The sequence below is a fragment of the Xenopus tropicalis genome, chromosome 6 (assembly GCF_000004195.4).
Source record: "Xenopus tropicalis strain Nigerian chromosome 6, UCB_Xtro_10.0, whole genome shotgun sequence".
NCBI classification, from domain to species: domain Eukaryota; kingdom Metazoa; phylum Chordata; class Amphibia; order Anura; family Pipidae; genus Xenopus; species Xenopus tropicalis.
This window is the reverse complement of record NC_030682.2, coordinates 52,504,074-52,522,482: the sequence shown is the minus strand read 5'-3', so window position 1 is coordinate 52,522,482 and position 18,409 is coordinate 52,504,074. Positions and strand designations below refer to the sequence as shown.

The 18,409-nt window shown below is 35.9% G+C and overlaps 1 protein-coding gene across 5 annotated transcripts in view; it reads right to left on the bottom strand.

Annotated features, from left to right (window-relative positions):
- dnajc13 (DnaJ heat shock protein family (Hsp40) member C13) overlaps positions 1-18,409 on the bottom strand; it is a 94,947-nt gene that overhangs the window by 61,915 nt on the left and 14,623 nt on the right. For all 5 annotated transcript variants that reach the window (XR_001924773.2, XM_012965524.3, XM_002937734.5 and 2 more), the window contains 7 exons: positions 13,565-13,645; positions 7,191-7,266; positions 5,371-5,520; positions 4,643-4,684; positions 3,881-4,081; positions 2,626-2,832; positions 1,076-1,171 (listed from right to left, as the gene is read on the bottom strand). Coding sequence is in view for 4 of the 5 variants with exons in the window: in XM_012965524.3 (XP_012820978.1) it covers positions 1,076-1,171; positions 2,626-2,832; positions 3,881-4,081; positions 4,643-4,684; positions 5,371-5,520; positions 7,191-7,266; positions 13,565-13,632 (840 nt within the window). In the remaining variant the exon portion in view is untranslated. The remainder of the gene's footprint in view (positions 1-1,075; positions 1,172-2,625; positions 2,833-3,880; positions 4,082-4,642; positions 4,685-5,370; positions 5,521-7,190; positions 7,267-13,564; positions 13,646-18,409) is intronic.

The following is an 18,409-nucleotide window of genomic DNA, read 5'->3' as shown; positions in this document are numbered from 1 at the left end:
AAAGTTAAATGCACATAAACCTACCATTTCTCAGCACAGACCAGATGCCTAAACAAGTTTCCTTTCTCTACTTTGTTATAAATATAAATAAATTTAAATATGCATCACTATTTGAATGTCCCACGGGGCCCTGCTTCTCAGCAAGGAGCTGAGAAGATCCAAAAAAACCATTCAAGATAACTGTGCATTCCACTGTGGGACGCACGGCCATCTTGGATTTTTTACATAAGCCAGGCAGAGGGAGGCACAGAGAGATACAAGCAGTGTGGGAGAAGCAGGAAAGAAGAACTATGGTGATAGGATTCTGCGTGTGCAAGTGTAGGCGAGGGAATGCTTTCAATATATCTATTTCTGCATTCATCTTCCTGGAATGTATGGAGTTAATGGAGTTCTCACTGACCAGTTATTATACTAGAACGTTTGGGGTAAATATGCGGATCATCCATGCGCAACAGTAATTATACTGGCACATCTGGGGTTAAAATACCCATTATCTATTTAATTTAGTGATTTTACTGGCTCTTTTGTGGTTAATATGCTCGTTATCCATATTCTGTAGTTATTATACTGGCACTTTTTAACCTCACCTCTGATTTCCATGATTCCTCTGATTTCCTACGTATCTATTTCATGAACAGTTTTTGTAGAATGCAATTACGTACCACAGCACTTTCCAGCTGCTACTGAACCATGTAAATATATCTGTTTACTAAACAGAAAGATTTTACCATGTGACTCAGTATCAAAATAATTAGCTGTGGTCATGAAAGCCTTAATTGATGGAACAAGATTTAGATAAAAAAAGCAATCCAGCTGCATTCATTTCTGTTTCAAAGATATGCAATAGCTCCAATAATACAGCACTAATTATAGGCGACAGTTTCACAGACAACAGTAGATATCCTTTGAATAGAGATATCCCTAGGGCTGTGCTTCTACCCCCAGTTAGTGTGAACAGACCCTGTTTTGTGCTGCTATCTCAGTGGGATTTTTTAACTGCAACACGTCAGAAAGCCAGATAAAAAGCATGGAAAACACCCTGGCAAGCATGTTGCAGATCACTGCTCACACTCACCTCTCCTAATGGTTTCAGCGTTACGATATTATAAGTTGCTGGGTCCCTTTCCAATAGGCAAGTTTCAGTAAGTGCTAGCAATCTTTTCACTGGCTCCTGAAAGGGTTAAAGTGATTTCTTTAGATTTGAAACTATGTAAAATTAATTAAGACACATATTAGAAATAAAAGTACTTTTCAGAACATAATACTTTTTAAAGGTCAATTTTTAATTGTTTATAATACAAAACATAAAAGAGCAAAAATATTTTACCCATTTGAATATTAGATATTACACATGGGCTTCAGAGGGAAAATGAACTACTTAAAAGTCGCCTAAACAAGCACAGATATGTTAATGCCAATTAATTTTCTGGAATATGAAAGCTGCTTGTAGCAGAAGCTATGGGGATATTACACAAATAAAATTCCTTCCCATATGAATTATTATGTTATAAATTGCCAGAAAGAAAAAAAAATTATAGCTTTGGTCTAAATGTTGTGAGCAGCTAATTTATTAATAGCTTCATAATAATTAACACAAGAAGTCAAGCATGTACTTAGCAGCTTTTTTGGGACACGTTAAATTTATCCCTGCAATGTAAGCTGTATTGTCAAACCGATATAAAATTAATTATTTTTTTCTAGATATGCACCAAATCCATATTTTTTTGATTCAGCTGAATAGACACATGACACTTTCAAATCAAGTAATCAGCGACTCCAAATTCTGCGAAAAGTGCTGAGATTTCGATAATTCCAAACATTTCTGAGTTTTTAAATTTCACAACTAGGTTTGAGTAGCTTGTGATCTAACTCTTGTACAGAGAGTGGATACCTTTAAATTGAGTATTCTTTAGCTATAAGGGGAGGAAAAGAGTTGCACAGTTTACACTGCAGGCAAAGTACTCAGCAATCAATTATAACTGCATAGTAAGAAAGCTTGTTTCTGTGTATCTCATGAGCCAATGGCCAATGGTGATCTCAAAGCATGGCAACCAGCTGACTGTACTTAAATTTTATACTGCGTTCACATTAGGGAAAAGTTCTGCAAGAGCTCAGTACTCTCAATCTCCAAAGGATACTACTCCCCCCCACCCCCCTCTTCATTTCTAACCATTATATATATATATATATATATATATATATATATATTATTATTATATATATTATATATTTGACACTGTGAACTAGTACATTTATATTAGAGTATTTATACTTTAGTGTTCTTGTTTGCAGTTGCAAGCCTTGTAGTTACAGCAGTCAAGCTATAAACCGGAATAATACCACAGAAGCAAAACAGGAACATTTTAAATATGAGACTGCATTAGTGAAACTAGTGGATAAAATTTAAAGGACAAGGAAAGGCTAAGTCACTTGGGGGTGCCAAAATGTTAGGCACCCCTAAGTGACTTTAATCGCTTACCTTGTACCCCGGGGCTGGTGCCCCTAACATTTTGGCACCCCCAAGTGACTTTGCCTTTCCTTCTCCTTTAAGGTACTCCATTTCACACACTATATCACTTGTTGCTGATTATTGAAGGTTTCAATACCACTTGCAATGCCTCTTACCGTATGCCTTGAAGTAATTTTTTGAACAATGAATTCTGCTAAGGAAGTGATGGATTCATCATTGCTGTATTTTCCCAAACGAAGGCTTACATAATATTCAAAATCTACTGGTTCCTTCCTTGTCCGTAGGGTTATGCCTATAAAGTTTCCGGCATGCTCTATGGCACTTTTAATAATTTCTTCTCTTTGCTCACTTGCAAATAAATGCTGAAAAATGACAATTACATAATTACGATTTAATAATTATGGAAAAAATTAAATGGTACAAAGTTCATCCTATTGTAATACATGTCCATACATCTTTGGGTACTAACACCCTGCATCTGGGTCCATTAATATAATATGAATTGCTCTTATGTTAGTTTATACAATTTGTAAGGAATTCTGTGAAAATGTAAAAGCTGCTAATCAAGCCTACTAAGCAGGAAAGCAACAAAGTTGTTTTGGTATGCAAAAATATCTGGGTCAGCAGAAATGCTTTCCTTTCTGAAAAAGTCTTTTCCTGGTACAAAAGCCAACATTAGGCACTTTCTTTTTACAGGATTCTGCTTATTAAATAGCGTCAGGCAGTTACTTTTATAAAAATGGTTGATTTTATTACATTTCATAAAATATTTTTTTTCTTTTTCGAACTTCTGCATCTGTCGAGTTCCTGTAAATAAACTTTACTGGCAACAAATTACCTATTTTAAACAAGAAAGGATTTTATTCTACAGTCCTGAAGAAAGTCGTACATTATATTTTAATGTACATGTAAAGATCCAGCTGTTTAAAAAGGCAATCAGAGGTGCCAATTAGATCAGATCATACTGAGGGCCTATGTAGATCCATCACGCAAGGACTGCATCAGTACACTGCTAGCTAATTTTTTTTGCCAGATTTTGGTTGAGTAGCCTGTCAAGACGCCCCACAGAGGGAACAATAAGCTGCTGATTCAGTCTGGAGGGGCAGAGTCAACAGCTTTTATTGGATTGTGTATCATCAGCTTAAGTGATCCTTTAAGTGCCTCAGTTGATTGGTGCTTCTGCCAACATTTGTAAATATGTTCACTCCCATTATTAGTCTGAGGATCATGTTTGAACTCCCTTTCCCATACTGTTCCAATTGCGAGCATACAGATCCATGCCTTGTGTCTGATTTTTGTGCCATATTTATCACTAGCTATCATTATGCCATTAGTCTATCAATATCAGGAGGTCATTGCCACTGTCTATTTTATGTATTTGTATGAGAATGAATAGCTTGCTTAACTTACCAATCGACTAAAGCCTCCATAAAGGATGCAAAAACCTCCCTGATAACCAGAGACTTCTGTGAAACCTTCAATATTTCGATAATCATAGGTGCAAAGGACACGATTATTTGATGGATCTATTTGGTCAATACCCCCAGGAGTCACTTCCAAAGTGACCAACTTTCGTGTATCACTCCAGTGATGTTTATAGCAGTTATACCTCTAAAGTTGAAAGAAAATAGTGAGTTTATTAGTGTCATAACAGACATTACAATATATAGCTTTCTATATTAGTGTCATAACAGACATTACAATATATAGCTTTCTAACTTAACTAAATTATTCTTCTGATGTATGCAGGGCCTGTCTCATTGTTACCAACAAATTGGTTGAGCCCCCATCCCCTCCTGCAACCAGCTTCCAGGAAGTTATTCATTCTGAATTGTATGGCAGCAGCTAAGATTATTATTTCCAAAAAATGGGATACCCAAAAATGGGAGGTGACAGCAAAAGTAGGGTTGGAAGTGGACAAACAAAAGCTTAAAAGACAAGGAAAGGCAAATTAACTGGTAACAGGCAATTGTTAAGCACCCCCCAGTAAATTCAAAGTTTTTTTTCCAGGGCCCCTTTTAGGAAAACAAGAAAGGAGGAAGGAAAATTAAAAAAAAGCAATAGGAAGGGCAAATTATGACAATACAGTTTGATGAAACAACATCAAAGATCATAGGAACAAAGGGGAATAAAAGGAGTTACTTTGAGTTAAAGGAATACTTTAATACTTGCCCTTCCAGTGATCTTGCCTTCAGAAAAATCTGTCCTGAATCGCTAAGAGGAAAACGAGAAAAGATTAACAGCAATATCCTAGACTGTTTTTATGCTGTTATTACATAGCATCATAATTAGAAGGTGCTACAAGTATAGTTTTCCCAAAGATGATCTTATGGATTAAAACACTGTGTGTGTGCCACAGCTCTACGTAAAAAGTAGGAGAGACATCTGTGCATTACTTTTACTGCCCATATTATCACCACATAACATATTCAGACAGACAGAAAATCCAGTGTCAACACAGACTTAGAACAGTGATCATTCATTCACTCATGCAGATTGTACGGACATGTTGGTTTAAGTACAAATTCAGCACAATGCAGTGGCTGGACATGCCGGGAAAAACACCCAAATGCATACAGCCTGTAAGTGACACACAAACATAAAACTATATTCCAAACTCTTGTATGTTTCAGCACACAAACACACATATGCTTATCATTATATAGATTGTAAGCTCTACGGGGCAGGGACCTCCATCGTCTTGTGTCTTTGACTCTTAACTTATTGCAACTGTATCTTATATTTATGTGTATTTATTGTTATACTTTGTATTTATCTTAATAACCCCCGTTTGTTTTAATGTATTTAACTGTACAGCGCGGCGTACATAAGTAGCGCTTTATGAATAAAGATATACATACACACATACATTGTTTCTGTGGGACAAACACATATCTTACTAGTGCTTCTGTAAGAAGTTCTGTTCTGTGCTCTGTAGAAAATTTTAAGGTTTCTGATTTCTTTCCACTGCCCTTACGAAATGTAAGCGCAAACTCTGTTCCTTGCCCCTTACCCACAGGACTGATACCACAAATATCTCCATAAGGCCACTGAAAAGCAAAAAAGGAGAATTTAATTTATTATCATTGCTAAAATTATGCGTTTGAGACATATTGGCTGATACATCAAAAATTGTTAATGACCAAACAACTCCCATTGATCTATAAAAATTTTGAAATGTAGTATCCCAATCAAGAAATCCAGCCTTGTTAGACAGATTTGAAACTACAGTGTTACAATGAACCAACAGTAATCAATCTTCCCAGATGTCTTAAATTGATAAATACTGATCAATATATATTAAATAGGAAAAAAGTAATGATTGTCTATTGTCTGCTGTTTCGATTCAACACATACCATCTGTTCTTAAGTTTTTAATTACAGTAGTCTATATTTTTTATAGTTTTTGATTATTTGCCTTTCTCTGACTTTTTCCAGCTTTTAAATGGGGGTCACTGACACTAGCAGCCTATAAACCATTTATCTGTGATGCTTCAATATTTTTGTTATTGTTACTTTTTATAACCTTTGTATTGAGGCCCTCCTCTATTCATATTTCTATCCCTCTTTCAAACCACTGCCTGGCTGCTAGGTTAAACTGGACCCTAGCAAACAGACATCTGCTGAAATTCCAACCTGGAGTGTTGCTAAACAAAAAGCTTAATAAAGCAAAAACCACAAATAAAAAATGAAGAGCAATTGCAAATTGTCTCAGAATACCACTCTCTACATCATACTAAAAGGTGAACGGCCACTTTAACAAATCCTGAAGGCTAAGGCAATAATAAATATTGATCAATATTTATTACATCAATCAAACCGGCCTAACAAATTGATCAGCCTGTTGTATTGTTGTTGTTATCTTAACCTTTATCTGCCAATAACTGACAAGAAAAAAGACTGCTTCGCTGCAAGGTCTAAAAACTTGATTTAAAGCGTAACTCCGGCTTCTGAACTAAAATTTATTGTAACATCAACAACCAGTGAATGAAGGTCAGCCAAGGCAGAGAGCTCACAATTCTGCATACAAGTAGGATATGGAGCTCCAAGCACAGTTGAGTGCACCACTGTATGTCATATTTGTCCATTAGAACAGCAGGTTTCAGAAACATACAAACATTATTCATAAGTCCTGTAAAATATGAATATAACTGTAGACATTGTGAAAAAAAATTATAGATGATGTCTATCATCTCCAGTAAGCAATTTCACTTTGTTCCTTTAACAAATCCATAATAAATGTGGTTAATATAGCCAATGGCTATGTTATTTATTTAATTAGCTCAGTAATCTATTTACTAGCTTTTTTCTCTATAGTAAAATACAGCAGGTTTTAAAATATGTTGCCATTTTATAAATATTATAGAGGTATGAAAGAGTAATGCCAACAATAAAGATTATTAATTTTTATACTACATACTATTTATATCTAGCCCTGTACATATAAGGCCAGTGGCACACAAGGAGATCAGTCACCCAGCGATTAATCTCCTCTAGCAGTGGCGACCAGTCTCTTGAAAAGAAACTCCATGCAACTTTGGAAAGCCGAAGCGGCACATGTTTTCCTACTGGAAATTAACATTACCGCAGGTAGGAAAGAATTCAAATAAGATTAGTTGCCACCTAAAAAGCCTATGGCATGGGGCAATAGTTCCCTAGACCATGTTTCTGCCTTTCTTCTAAAATACGTTTTTATCAAGTTTACAAAAGCAGCACCTACCTGATTTGTAACTTCAAGAGTATTAGGGTTGTAAGTAGTTATGGCATGTGTACCAATGGAAAACACACGTTTATACCTATGAGACAAAACAAACAAAGTACCAATGGTTAGGCAGTTAAAAATGTTCTAATTTTTCTGTATGCAGCCATATACATAATTTATTTATTAGAACAAGCTCAAACATTATGAAAATGCATACAGAAGTAAGCAGCATAAAGCTGTCCAAGCAATTATGGAGAAATGTGCCTGCTGCAAGTTTTCCTGTGGCACCAAAGGTAGCAACAGAATCTGCTCATTTAGAAACAGACCCAGAGGTGGGGAAGAATTATTGGTGTGAAGCCCCAGAACAGATTTGGAAAGTAAAACAGTAAAGCCCCATTTAAAATTCAGACTACTCATAGGGGCTGATTTACTTACCCACGAACGGGTCGAATGGAGTCCGATTGCGTTTTTTTCGTAATGATCGGTACTTTGCGATTTTTTCGGATTCTTTACGAATTTTTCGGATCCAATACGATTTTTGCGTAAAAACGCGAGTTTTCCTATCCATTACGAAAGTTGCGTAAAAAGTTGCGCATTTTGCGTAGCGTTAAAACTTACGCGAAAAGTTGCGCATTTTTCGTAGCGTTAAGTTTTAACGCTACGAAAAATGCGCAACTTTTCGCGTAAGTTTTAACGCTACACAAAATGCGCAACTTTTTACGCAACTTTCGTAATGGATACGAAAAACTCGCGTTTTTACGCAAAAATCGTATTGGATCCGAAAAATTCGTACAGAATCCGAAAAAATCGCAAAACATACGAAAAAGTCGCAAAATATTCGTTTTCAAGTCGGAACTTTTCCAATTCGGGTCGGATTCGTGGGTTAGTAAATCAGCCCCTTAGGTTTGTATCAGTGCACATTATAGCAGAAAAATAAGGGCATAACAGCTGAACAAGAAATACAGACCAGGCTGCCAGGTAGGTAAGTCTATGTCACGCTAACAGTTTTCTCCATCAATAGAAAAATGCCGAAATTGTGGAACGTTATTCACCTATCACTGCACACATGGAGTGTATTTTGCCCATAAAACACCTGTGTGTATTTTGTGAACAAAATTTGTCCCATGTGTGCAATGACAGACTTTTAATTCCCAAATATATATTCCCAATATAGCAGCGGTGATATTACCCCAGACTAGAGGCTACTTACACACAGAACATGTTCAGCCTTTTACAATTTATTAACAGAAGCATAAGCGCATATATTTGATGCATTCCCAACATTTCACAACTGTAAATAGAACATGCATAAAATCTGCATCTTTTAGACCAAAAGAAAACTTTGTTAGTTACATGCATTTGATGCTTACAATTGTAAATAATATGAACAACTGCATAAAATGCAGCACTCTTAGGGGCTGATTTACTAACCCACGAATCCGACCCGAATTGGAAAAGTTCCGACTTGAAAACGAACATTTTGCGACTTTTTCGTATGTTTTGCGATTTTTTCGGATTCTGTACGAATTTTTCGTTACCAATACGATTTTTGCGTAAAAACGCAAGTTTTTCGTATCCATTACGAAAGTTGCGTAAAAAGTTGCGCATTTTTCGTAGCGTTAAAACTTACGCGAAAAGTTGCGCATTTTTCGTAGCGTTAAAACTTAACGCTACGAAAAATGCGCAACTTTTCGCGTAAGTTTTAACGCTACGCAAAATGCGCAACTTTTTACGCAACTTTCGTAATGGATAGGAAAACTCGCGTTTTTACGCAAAAATCGTATTGGTAACGAAAAATTCGTAAAGAATCCGAAAAAATCGCAAAACATACGAAAAAATCGCAAAGTACCGATCATTACGAAAAAAACGCAATCGGACTCCATTCGACCCGTTCGTGGGTAAGTAAATCAGCCCCTTATTGTCCTATAAAAATCCAACACTTGTTACAATAAATCTATGGCCCTCTGCTGCTTTCCATTTAACCTCTGTACATTCCCAGGTAGAATGCACCTTAGTAAGCGTGTCCTAGCAATAACGTGCAGGGAGAAGGGCACCTCATATACAAGTACTAAAGCTACACACTAGAGAATATCAGAAGGGTCATTTCATAGCTGGTGGTAATGGTACAGCAATCCTAAGCAATTAGAATTGTTTCTGCTCTGTAGCAAAGGGGGCATCCATTCAAGCCACACGTTAAATAGCAGATAACAAATCAGCTCTTTCTTAAGGGAGCTAAAAACTTTCTTAAAGGAATAAAAACTGAGTAAGCTTTACCAGAAAGGTCTATGTAAATACAGCCATAAGCACTCACAGAAACGCTGCACTGAGTTCTCTGTCAAAAGAAACAGGATTTATTGTCTCTTTGTTTTCCTGTGTCAGAGTCTGCGCAGTTCTCACCCCTCTCCTGCTCCCCCCTCCCTCAAGAATGCTAAGAACTCCCTCTCACCCCCCTTAGGAATGTGTGATCTGAGCCAATCAGCAGGAAGCTGACTCATAGTCTTACAAACTGCCATGTACAGGGGTCTTGGTCTAGGACGTGGTGGTATTGAGGGGATTTTCTTTACACAGCTTAGCGAGACTTAAAGGCACTATTGAGAGAACTGAAGGTATGCCTGCCGTTTGAGATTAACTCGTTATTAGCCTTTCCTTCTCCTTTAAGTACATACATTTTACCAGTGCAGGGCAACAGTCAATTATATTTTAATTACTTTAAAACACTTTCATTTTTTTGGTATTACATTTAAACATGAATTATACCCACTAGGATTTTTCCCCTACAATAAGGAATAACGATATCTTAGTTGGGATCATTATTAAAGAGAAAATAGGAAACTTTTTTAAATTTTGAGTTATATAATTTATTAAAATAGGAGATGGCCTTTCTGTAATTCTTGGGTTTCTGGAGGCAGGCTTCTGGATAACAGATGCATTACCGGTTATATGTATATTATTTTTACAGGATCTAGCTTTAACATTGCATTCAAAATTCATACAATGTCACCATCTTGAAAAAGGCAGAGTGATCAACTAAGGAGTTTGTATACAAGCCCTGAATTATAGCTGCTTGTGTTGCAAAAACACCTGCTACTCATTTTCATTTAATGGAGCAAAAAGGACACAGGATGTTTTGTGTTTGTTTGAGAGTTTCCGAAAGCAACAAATCACATTAAGCATTATTATACTGGCACCAGAAAAAAATATGCACAATTTAGAAGCCAAAAGAATTCAGCTCACTAAAGGTTTCAGAATTCCCATGATGCACTTTTTCTGCACTTTGGCAGTACGAGTCCAAGTAATTTATATTGAGCTATAAATCAGTAGGGGGAGAATAAATCATACAATGGTTAAAAAAGAGCAAAAAGTAAAATGAAATGATACACAGTGAAACTTTTTTAAAAAAAAAAAAAACCTCTTTCAAACTGCTATGTACAACTAATACAAGTTGAAAGTGTATCCCTGAACAAATTGTCTACAAAATGGCAGAGGGATATGCCCCAGCTCACTACAGAGCAATGGGAGGATATCTTCGACTCGGCCTTTGACGGGGTCATTAGTTGTTAGATAAGATTAGGATAAGATGACTCAACTGAATTATCTACATAGAATCTACCTTACTCCACAGCGATTACATGACATGAACCCCAATCTATCTTAAAACTGCCCAAGATGTCAGCATGCTCCTGCAAACTTTATTCACATGATATGGGAATGCCCTACAATCAAGCCCTTTTGGGAAAAAGTAATACAGCTGATAAAAAATAAAACTGATATAGTACTCCCAATGTACCCTAAAATTATACTACTGCAATTGCAATTCACTGGAAATCCAGAGGTGGGCCATCAATACATTCATGGGAACAATTGATAGAGAAGGCTATCCCACTCTACAAACTTACCTATATGAGAAGAGGTTGCCCGGATAAATTTTATAAAGTTTGGGAACTCTGGATAGACTTAGACCCAGCTGTTGACTAGACCCTTACATGACGAACATATAGACCCAGTATTGTTATAGATATTGTATTTCTGAAACTCCTCCCAATCAAAATAATAGCTTCAATTAATGGAGTAACTTACTCAGAAACAGCACGAAATATGACACCATCACTGTTAGGTTGGTTTATATATTTTTTTATTTCAAGGTAAAACATGGCATTGTAATGCAATCACTATGTTATATATGTAAATAATATCCTGTAATGCTCAATAAAAGAAACTAAATGAACACTGGGTAAAATAAGGAAGTAGAATATGAGTAATTTGTGAATTTATACTGGGAAAATACTGAATTTCAATATTTTCATGTGAAATGTGGCTTTTTGGCAAGGAGGTTCCTCTAAAAATTAAAAATCTGTGTTATTGTCTATATTTTAAAAAAAGATATATATATATTCATTAAGATTGCCTAATAACAATAAAACTGGCCAAACACAGATCAGATATCACTCTATGCTCCTCTAAAAACATGACTTAAAACTGGGGTCCCCAATCTTTACCAGTAAACCACTTTCGAATCAGGGAGCAACAGAAGCATGAAAAAGCTTCATGGGGGTGCCAAATTTGGCTATTTGCTAGCCCCTATGTGGACTGGCAGCCTACACAAGGTTCTGTTTGTCAGTACACCTGCTTTTTATATAACCAAAACTTGCCTCCAAGCCAGGAATTAAAAAAAAAAAAAAAAAAAAAAAAAAAGCACCTGCTTTAAGACCACTGGGAGCAACATGTTGCTCGCGAGCCGCTGGCTGTGGATCACTGACTTAAAAAATAGTGGTTTCTGCTTAGCACAGGTTTAACGGAAAGTCCATTTTAAGTGGAAGGTACAATTGTTCCACTTCTGACAAGTGGACTTGAAGTGAGTTGAGAGTTACATGCTTAGAAGAGCACTTTAGCACTTGAACAAATACAAGGCTCTTATAGAAGAAAGTAGCACTATAAAGATTTTACCATGTTAAAAATGTAAACGGATGTCAATGTCATCAAATGGGTAAAACATGCCAATAGTGCTTACCCAGTGTAAGCATATTATTATTGAAGTGGCATATTAAACAGAAAAAATATTTTTGCTTAGGAAGTAGCATGTACATATATGTAGTCAAAGGACCCTTTTTCAAACTAGCCCCAACAAATGTTATGGGGCTGATCTAGTAATGAGATTTATGGAACAATCAATTCCTAATCATTAATTGTATTTATAGCCACAGTAAGAGAAGCAGAATGAATTGGATTAAATTGTTATGGACTGATTTCATTTTAAAAATATGCCTCAACAGCATGTTCCCATCCCACTTGAAAAAAATGTTAATAAAAGAGAGACAACATGGAAAAAGAAACTTAAAACTACATTTTTAACATAGTCCATTGCTTTCTTTAGGATTCAACATGCCAACAGTGGTTATTTCCTGATCAGTTTGAAGAATGATCAATAGCTATAAAACTGATCAAAGTAGGATGACATTTTATTGGTTAATTGGATCTATTACTGGCGTGAGCTCACTTCCATCTATATACATTTACCCATGAATATTTTTTTGAGGTCGAGAAAGGAAACCTTTGTTTGCATCTGCATATTTTTCCATTCAAGTTAATAAGATCCACAGCCAAATGAAATGGGCTTCATGTGACAATTAGTCATAATATATATATATATATATTTAAAATAAGTTTAAAAAATAGATTACATTTGTTGCCCAGTCTGACCATAACTATTTCAGAACAGGAACTTTCTGCAGGGACACTGGATAGACCAGCTGAAGTCACTGCCGGTGCAAAGCATTTGGCCGCATACAAACTGATCTGCATACACCATATTTGTTTCGGACTACTAAACCATGACAAGGATTAGATTCAGAATTTTGCCTATTTCACGTTCAACTTTGTAGTAGGGAAAAAAAATCACACACGGCTGTAGGAAGCTTACAGGGCACAGAAATCATTTTGACAGTTATAAATTACAGAAGAAATATGGTATGAATGTTAGAAATGTAATCATTTTTGGCAAGCCATCTGAATTAATGTTTACTCTTCTATGATACAATTCAGTGCAGATTCAGCAAAGTGCACAGCCACTATAGGAACCAGAGCATCTACCTCAGGAACAAGGCAACCGCCTATACTGCTATTCTTTTCTAACCAAAATAGTAGGCAGAACATATTCAGTACAAATGTACATTACTCCTACTCTCAAATGTATACAAAAGTAACAGATCAGAACTTACAAAATTATACATAACATATGCATACATAAAAAGTGAAAAACATTTTGTTTACTTTGTGTGTAAAGCAGTCACATTTTTTCTCCGTTCAGATATATTTACATATACAATTACATACTACTACAGGTAATAATAGGTCCCATTGTTTTTTCACTATGCCCATTAATAACCCTTACTTACTTTCCCCTCCAGGAATGTTTTGTTGTATAGAAACAGGCCAAGTCTTTATTTTCCCGGATTATATTCATTTTGCATGGAGACCTGTAATTAAATAAATAAAAAGCATTTTTATTGCCAGTGGCAAACTATGCAACGTTGTACTACAAATCACATAACATTTTATCTAGAGAGATAATTGGTGACCAAGGTGCTAACAAGGAAGATAACATTTATCTCTTTATATAACCCTTTTCAACAACCAGGGTTTGAGTAAGTATAATTCCCAGAAACTTTTTCACATCTTTTGCTTTGGTAAGGACTCACGGATGTAATAGTTCTCCTGGAATTCAAAGCGGATGAAATATTTTGTTTTAAACATTACTAGGTTCTACGTTTAATCTACAACGTTGTAGACTGATTGGAATTGTTGTAAAGAGAATTAAACAGTATCTGTGCCTACCTCTTGTACTATATATACCACAATCTGTACTGGACTTTAATTTTCCTCCCTTCACAAAAGAGCCCTAAAGTTTTAAAAAGCCATCTCTGCTGGTTATTAATCTCCATAGTTTCATTATAACAATAGCATTTTCATGCATGGGAGAAAAATAGCCAGCAGGAAAAAATAAACTGCTGACTGATTTCCCCACCAGGGCAGGATCTAGCAAATAACAAATGTCACTTTTACTTCCTTTCCATAGTGATACTGTCATAGAAAAACACAAATATGCGCTTTTAGGGCAAAAACTTAAGTTTTTTTCTTATGATATCCAGTAAGCTACTCTTTATATAATGAATGTACATTGATGGGTTTTGAGTATTTAACCAGAATCTTTATGTAAGAGAATTCAGAAAATCACAGAAGAGAAAGAGGTGGGACATCGTAATTGAAAAGAAAGACAATAACCATTCATTTTGCTAAGGGCCCTTGCACATGGTCTTTTTGTCTATATTATGCGTTTTAAGATGTAGTTTTGAGGGCACCTAAGTGCATGAGCTAATTATTCCATTTTATACTGCCTACCTGTATTCCAATGCACGTTTTAGCATTTTAAGCAAGATTAGAATACAATTAAGCTAAAGTTAAGTTAAAAAAAAAAAAAGTTACAAGAAAACATCTTAACATTGTATATGTATTGTCATGTGTTTAGCATGCATTTCAATACACATTCAAACATTTGTGTGTAAGAGCCCTTACTGTGACAAAACTTATAACACTGTACACTGTGAAGTATAGGCCAGCAAAAGTGGCAAATTATTACACATATGGGATCCAACACCTGGAAACCTGTTATCCAGAAAGTTCTAAATTACAGGAAGGCCATCTCCCTTAGACTTAATTTTAATCAAATAATTTATATTTTTAAAATTCTCTAAAAATAACGGTACCTTGTACTTTATCCCAACGAAGATATATTTAATCCTCACTGGAGGCAAAACAATCCTACTGGGTTTCAATAATCTTCCAATTATTTTTTTTAGTAGCTTTAAGGTATGGCGATTCGAATTATGGAAAGATCTGGCTCCAAAAAATCCTGAGCTGGTTTTTCCAGCTTTCTGAGCTGGAAGAACAAACAAAAAGCCGGGCTGCGGATAAGGGATCCCATACTTGTACTAACACAAAGCCTGAATGGTAGCACTGTTTTGTTTTTGATTTTTTCCTTTTTTTTTTTTTTTTTTGCAACCTATGGAAAAAGACTGTCTAGCAAATGCAAACACTTTTTTATTAAAGTGTCTGTTAGTTTTAAATTCTAGTAAAACATTAAGTTACTTGCTGCTGCTATATAAATAAATGATAATAACATGGTACAAAAAAGTTGATGCTGGAAGAACAAACAATAGGCAGGAAGGATTCACGTCCGCTTTCTCTGACTAGTGAAAGGAAAACTACAGCTAAAGTATACATTGCTCCTATGTGACACTGATAAATATGCATTTTGGTGTCTACAGATATTTACTAAAAAGGTGGAAGAAATACATTTAAAATAGTGGAAAAACCAGTGGAACTTAGGTATTCTTTAGTATCTGTAACACTGTGCCCCTTGGGTATAAAGATAAAATTCTTCTTGTATATTTAATAAGTAGACATTACATGTTGATTAAATGTCAGTTTCCTGTATATACCTTTAAATAGGATATACTACTTATATAGTACTATTTATACAAGTACCAATTCTTGGGACTTGGGGTTTTCCAGATAAGGGATCTTTCTGTAATTTGGATATGTACAATTTAAGTCTGCTAAAAAACATTTAAATATGGAATAAACCCAATAGGATTGCTTTGCCTCCAAAAAGGAGCAATTATATCTTAGCTGGGATCAAGTACAAGGTACTGTTTTATTATTACAGAGAATAAGGAAATCATTTTTAAAAATTAGAATTATTCGCTTATAATGGAGTCTATGGGAGATGGCCTTTCGGTAATTCGGAACTTTCTGGATAACGGGTTTCCAGGTAAGGGATCCCATACCTGTATCACCATTTATCACAAATCCAATAAATCATAGCCACTGGTGACCAGTGATAATTACACATCTGATCTTTCACATTGCTTACTGAGCTCAGCCAGAACTGTGTGATACATTTTTTAAAAAACAGTCTGGATCCTAAGCCATAAGAAGCATGGCCGTCTACAAATTTTTTTTTTATTTGCATGCATTGTTCTATAGCCTTACTTCAAATGTATTGAGCATCTATAGACACCGACATATGAGATTGTAGAGAAAAGCTTAGCTGGTGACTTAGGTCTATGAATTCTTATTAAGGGACAGTGCAGTTAAAAGCTAAGAGATAGAAATGATAAAGCTCATTTGCGACTGCAAGTGCGAGCGCAGTGCAGTTCACAAAGATAGATGCAAAGCTGCACATGTTGATGGCAATAATTTAAGCCACTTGTATCCAAATACACTCCTTCCATTTCCACATAATTGCATGTGGTGTTCCAGTCTGCTCTGATGCATTGTGCAAAAATGCAATGATGTTAGGGAACTCTGAAATTAATTCTATCCTGGACACTTTGGTAAATCCAGGGTTCCAAACAGACATGCAGTAAGGGAACAGAACACTTATGTTTCATTAAAGGGGCAGTTCACCTTTAAATTACCTTTTACAATGATGTATACAATAACATGCTGAGACAATTTGCAACTAGCTTTAGAGCATGTTGTTCAGCAGCTTTCCAGGCTGGCATTTCAGCAGGTACCTGCTTGCTAGGGTCTTATTTACCTTAGAAAGCAGGTAGCTGATTGAATGAGAGACTAGAAGATGAATAGGTGAGGTAATGAATAGAAAGATATACAGGTATCGGACCCCTTATCCGGAAACCCCTTATCCGGAATACCCTTGGTCCCGAGCATTCTGGATAATGGGTCCTATACCTGTACAATAAAAAGTAACAAAAACAATAACTGTAGCATCACAGAGTAAAGGTTTTTTGCTGCCATGTTCAGTATCTCCATTTGACAACAAGAAAGAGGCAGAATAAGACAAATAATGCATGATAATGATAAAAATAAAGACCAATTGCAAAGATGCTGGGAATATGACATTCTAAAACATACTGATTTAAAGGTGAACAGGCCCTTTTAATGCTGTATGCAGTGACACACCGAAGTAATGCCATCCTCACTGTTGCTAGCAGCAACTTCTCTCGCAATATGCACTAACTATAAGATACTTGGGTTCTACACCTAAAAACTGTGCTTGGCATAATAAAAAAAAAGTTAGCATCTGTATAATATACATTAAACTTTTAATGTTTTTTTAATTGTTTTAATATGGTTGCTAATAAACCAGTATCTTACTGGCTACTGGCCAGTAAGTACATTCTCTACTTCCTGGCTCTGACTCATGTACAGGTTTAGGACCTATTATCCAGAATGCTCGGGACCTGGGGATTTAAGGATAAGGGGTCTTTTCGAAATTTGGAATTCCGTACCTTAAGTCTACTAAAAAAAAATCATTTAAACCCGATAGGATTGTTTTGCCCAATAAGGATTCATTATATCTTAGTTCGGATCAAGTACAAGTTCTATTTTATTACTACAGAGAAAAAGGAAATCATTTTTAAAATTAGAATTATTTGCTTATAATGGAGTCTATGGAAGATGGCCTTTCCGTAATTCAGAACTTTCTGGATAACGGGTTTCTGAATAAGGGATCCTATACATGTAGAAGAAGTCTGGAGGAAAATGTATTATGATACATTGTTTCAACAGTCAGAACCAGAGAACAGAAAGTGAAGAGCAAGTACTGCTTTCAATTGCATTTAAAAATGGTATTAAAACAAAAAGTTGATTAGAATTAAATTTTCTGGAAAATGAAGAGTCAGCATGGCTACTCTCTGAGCTCTTGGAAACCACACCTTTGCTGAATGACATAAAGTTGCCGGGGGGCCTGTCATATTGACATTGCTGTGTGTTAGTGTGCGCAGACTCCCTTCTGATTTTGTTGTAGAAGGGTGTATCAACTCCTAGAGGGAGAAGTTAGCAGAACTGCATCTGCAAGGCCGTGGCATGAATCGAATCACCCATCCAAACCATACCTGGAGCTTACTTTCTTAGCCCAATCTGCAGGTCATGCAGGTTTTGGACATACCAAACCTGTAGATCAACTTAAAGCATATAGAGGGCTCTATTAGAACTTTTACTTGATATCCCAATTCCATATTTGGTGTTCCTCTGAAATTAGAGGAGTTGAAGATTAATCATGGCCATGTACTTATATTCCCAAACCTGGGGCTGGCACCCCTAGGGGGGCCCTAGAGCAGTGGTTAGGACAGCTCATACTGAAGTCCATTTAGGATGAAGTTTGAGGAGAATGCTTTTTTGCTTTTTTTCATACTCATCTAAGCTCAGTTGTTCTA